The following is a 5,022-nucleotide window of genomic DNA, read 5'->3' on the forward strand; positions in this document are numbered from 1 at the left end:
ACATAGGGATAAAGGTAAATGATGACACATGTAATTATTTCTAGAAGCAAAAGGTACTAAGACAAAGGGATCCGGTGTCACCTATCTTGTTCAATATAATTGTAGATATGTTGGCGGTTCTCATTGGTCGAGCCAAGGAGGATGGTCAGGTGGGTGGGCTAATTCCTCATCTTGTTGATGGTAGAGTGTCCATTCTATAATACCCACACGATACCATTATTTTGATAGAACATGATTTGACGAATTTCTCTTCAAAAAACCATCGGGGTTCGAAACCAATTTTAACAGGACCGGATTGTTCTGTTTTGGGCGAGCCAAGGAAGAACAGGAAACATGTAGACATCTATTTGGATGCGAGTTGGGATCTCTACCATTTAGTTATCTGATCCCAATCCATCACTCAAAACTAACCAACAAGGATCATTTTGAGAAGAAGCTAAGATGTTGGAAGGGCAAGCTTATGCCTTATGGCGACCAACTAGTTCTGATAAAGTCGGTACTTACAAGTATGTCGACGTTCCTATTGTCTTTCTTTGAAGTGTTTGTGTGGGTACGGTAAGGCTAGACTTCTATCGACCACATCTTTCTAACAAAGTGTTGGGAATAAGTCCAAATACAGATTGGTCAAGGGGAATATAATCTATAGACCGACAGACCAAGGGGGTTTTCGGGATCGAGAACCTGGAGGTAAAGAACACGTGCCTGCTCGATAAATGGTTATATAGGTTGTCTATCGAGTAGGATGGTAAGATGCTTTTGTAAGTAAAATACTTGGATTGATTCCCTTAAACATTCAGTTCGAGAAGTCCCCGTGGGAGACATATGATATAGCTGGTTACATCTTGTGCACAGGTTAATGGAGGTTAACCTTTCTTATGAGTCAGATACACTCAATTGGAAACTCTCTCTGTTGGGGTTTTTCGAAGTGAAATATATGTACTTAGATTTGATAAACTTCGGTCCAATCCCAAAATTGTTGCAAATCTAGAAAGTTAAGGTGCCTTTAAACATAAAGGTATTTATGTGGTTTGTTCACAAGGAAGTTGTATTGACTAAGGACAACTTGGTGAAATTTAGTCGGAAGGGTAGCAAACGATGTTGTTTCTTCGATTGAGATGAGACTATCCAACATCTTTTTCTCAAATGTCCACTAACCAAGCTACTATAGCGTACACTACATGTGACCTTTAATGTCAGTCATCCTCATAGGTTTCCCGCGTTAATTGGGACGTGGTTAAATGGAGTAGAATCTAAAATAACAACACATATTTGGGTTGGAGTGTGTGCATTAATTTGGGCTATATAAAACTGTCGAAATGACATGAGTTTTAGCACACAAATCATTACAAAAAATTTGCAGGTCATCTATAGGGCAACTCGTTGGATCCGTATGTGGTCGTCATTAAGCCGTGCGGAAGCTAAGGAGCATATGACTTATGGATGCAATCGTTGGCAGTGATCCAGGTACTTACAATCGGTTTGAATGATTGTCCAATAATAGAATAGGTGTCTAGTCATCTTGTCCTATTTGTGCCGGTTGTGATAATTTATATTTTGCTTCGAATTGAGCTCCTTTTGCGAGCTTATACCGAACTACATACTTGTTGGCTGCTTGCTTTAATAATATGGCTGCATGCATAATTTTAATATAAATGTCGGGAATAATCCTCCTTAAAAAATGTTGTTCGATTTGGATCCATTGGTTCAAATACGTTCGACTAAACAGAAACAGAACAACTGAATGTTAAATGTACACTATATGCACCTTTTTTATGCCAAAAGTAGATATGTGCAATATGTTGATGTCACATGGCTTGTTGAGTCCCAAGGAAAACAGCAACACAAGAATTTTAAGAACTGGATTTATATATGCTCCACAAGAATTTAATGATATATAGTAGAAGGTTTAGGCAGCACATTTTATTTCAACAGGTTGCTCATATTACCTCTAAGAAGATTACTGATTGTTCCATTCCGAAGTGCATATAAGTCCTGTCAACTGAGACCGTCAGGCCGAAGAGGCCTCAAGTTGCAAGCATGTACATAAGTCTGACCGCGTGTTGCACACATATTGATGTCAATTAATCCGCGATTTTGACTGGCATAGCAAGGCATGGCGTGGCTCCAATTCTATTGGAGAATGTATATCTTGCTTTGTACAAATGTATATTGCACAATTAGCCACATGATCTTGCTATATGTGTACTGCTTGTGTAGTTTCTACTGTACTACACTGAAGACTGAAGAGTCTAAGCTTTCCACTCAACTTCAGTGGAGGAAGGCAGGCTGTTTGTTTGCCAATGCAAGCATATATACGTGTCGGTATCACGGTTACTTGGCTTCCTCGAGCTCCCCTTCCATTCCCGCGTCCTCGAGCTCCCTCAGCCCTCCCACCCTCTGCTCGATCTCCTCAAGCAGCTCCTCCCTCAGCAAATCCCCCCTCGCGGTCGCCTCAATGTCCTCTTGCTGCAAATTCAGCATTGCAACATATAGGCACACACTTCTTCAGCACAAGAATAGATTAATTTCCTATCCATCGCTAGAATTTTCTGAATATTCTTTCAGCTGAATGGCAAAATAGAGGGGAGAGGCTGCATGCATACCCGGTCGTAGTACCAGTGCACGGTGCCATCACCCCCTTGTCCCCGGTAATGCTCGCTATCGTAGAACGGATCCTGTTATGTTAATTCATACAACAAGTGCCGCGTCAGGAACACGATAGAATGTTATGATTAATTTCGATAATTCTGGAGATCAGGTGACTGCCATGCTTGCCTTCATGGACGCGAAGAAGCAGACGCCCCAGACAGTGAACATGGCGTAGAACGTATCTACCCGAACAAAAAGAGACAAAAATGACATAAGTTTCAGACATAACCGATGTTGCAGCCGTGCAAGAAGCACACGCAAGAGTGACACGAGACAAAGAGTTTGTAGGACTCACAGAAGCTCTTGATAGCCGTGTCGCTGAGATGCCAGATGGATTTGGTGACCACCCAGTCCCTCTGGTTGTCGACGTGCTCCACCATCGTCACCATCAGCGGCACCACGTCCAGCGGGAACGCCCTCGCCTTCAGCGCGTCGCCCCTCCTCCCGGCTGGCCTACTGCTCTGCACGACGTGCACCGTCGCGGGGCAGCTGCCGCCATTTAGGCCGCTGCTTCTCCCCGACGGCAGAGCAGAGCAGTGGGAGTGTAGCTTCAGCAACGACGACGCCATTGCTGCTAGCTTGCTAGGTAGCGAGTGAGTTTGCCGCTGGGGCGAACTGATGGGAGCCGCTTGTAGGGTGGAACATATTTTTGGCGGATAAGGTTACTAGTGCTTTGAGCGGCCAGGTATTTTTCCACCAGCATATTCACAAACATTCCGGGGACAGGCGTTCGCGCAGAAACACGGCAAATCCTATTCAGCCCGCGGGTCACTGATCAAATTCCAAAAATATGTTAATTAAACTTAAATTTTGTTCATTAAATATAAAATAATTCATCCAAAATTGAAAAATGCTCATCTAAACTAAATTCTGTTCATCAAAATACAAAACAAAACATATTTTTTTCTTAAATTGTGAGGTTTTTTGTTTGGCGAATAGTTTTTTTGAAATGCATGAACATTCTTTGTTTCACAAACATTTTCTTAAAATGCATGAACATTTTGAATCAGTAAACCTTTTTTGATCAACCTTCTTCTTTTGTAATTCACGATCCTTTTTTGTGCACAATTTTATAAAAAAAATCAAAAACGTTTTTTTAGTTCGATATTTTTTGTTCAAATTCACAAACATTATTTCAATACGAGAACATTTTTTCAAAATCATGATCATCTTCTAAATCCAAGAACATTTTATGCTTTCAGAATTTTTACCAAAATCCTCTTTTTTAATATGCAGCTATTTTCATATCCCAAATTATTTTACAGAAAAGAAAATCAAAAATAAAAATAAAAAATAGGGGTGGGTCCCGGCCCATGTATGGGCGGGCCTAATAGGACTGGTTTGTTCGTCAGCATTCCACACACGGTACAGGTCTCCCTATAGAGGAAAACACACGGAAGGGAAGGGCCGGTCCATAAGGGTTTCACTGATTGCGGTTTGGAAACCTGGAAGGTTCCAGGCGGTTTTTCCCTGTTTTGTGAACCTTCCAGAAGGTTACTGAACCGTTTTTTTGGTTTCGGTTCGTTTTTTATTTTCTCTTTTTTTCAGTTTTTTTGCGCCTGTTTTGTACTATTTTTTATTTCTTTTTTCCTTTTTATTTTTAATACTTTTATTTTCTCAAGTTTATTTTTTAACAAATATTCAGAGTTTCAGAACTTGTTCATTTTTCTAGATTTCAACTTTGTTCACAATTCGCAAAATGTTCATTGTTTCAAAATTTGTTCACAATCGAAAAAATGTTTTCGATTACAAAATTTGTTCCGGACTTTGGAAAATGTTCCACAGATTAAAAAAATGTTCGGAATTTGAAAAAAATGTTCCGAACTTTGGAAAATGTTTGGAATTTGAAAAAATATTCCATAATGTAAAAAAATGTTTTGGAATTAGAAAAAATGTTTCGAAGTTTGAAAAAATGTTTCGGAATATGAACAACTGTCCCAAAAGTTAAAAAAACCGGAATTTGAAAAAATAATCTGAAATTTTACAAAGTATTTCGAAATTTGAGAAAATGCTCTGGAATTTGTAAAAATGTTTTGGATTTCTGAAAAAATGTTCCGGAATTTGAATTTTCTCCCGAATTTGAAAAATGTTTAAGAATTTTTAAAATCTTCCGCAATTTGGAAAATGTTCCGGAATTTAAAAAAATGCTCCTTATTTGAAAAAATGTTCTGGAATTTGAAAAATGTTCCGGAATTTGAAAAAATGTTACAGAATTCCAAAAAGTGTTCCAGAATTTGAAACTTTTTCCGGAGATTTAAAAAATGTTCCAGAATTTGAAAAAATATTCCGGATTTGAAAAACTATTTTGTACATATTTTTCGAAAATGTTCCTATTTCTTAATTTTGTTCTCATAATTCAAAAAATGTTCGTGC

General features: G+C 38.9%; 1 protein-coding gene across 1 annotated transcript; it reads right to left on the reverse strand.

The window, feature by feature from the left end:
* Positions 1 to 2,040: 2,040 nt before the first annotated feature.
* LOC123402021 (photosynthetic NDH subunit of subcomplex B 4, chloroplastic) lies at positions 2,041 to 3,301 on the reverse strand. The gene is made up of 4 exons (XM_045095874.1): positions 2,945 to 3,301; positions 2,776 to 2,831; positions 2,604 to 2,675; positions 2,041 to 2,466 (listed from the first exon to the last, which is right to left on the reverse strand). The coding sequence occupies exons 1-4, from the start codon at positions 3,216 to 3,218 to the stop codon at positions 2,332 to 2,334; spliced, it is 537 nt and encodes a 178-aa protein (XP_044951809.1). The 5' UTR covers positions 3,219 to 3,301; the 3' UTR covers positions 2,041 to 2,331.
* Between the last annotated feature and the right edge of the window lie 1,721 nt (positions 3,302 to 5,022).

Source organism: Hordeum vulgare, chromosome 6H (assembly GCF_904849725.1).
Source record: "Hordeum vulgare subsp. vulgare chromosome 6H, MorexV3_pseudomolecules_assembly, whole genome shotgun sequence".
In the NCBI taxonomy this organism is placed as follows: Eukaryota; Viridiplantae; Streptophyta; class Magnoliopsida; order Poales; family Poaceae; genus Hordeum; species Hordeum vulgare.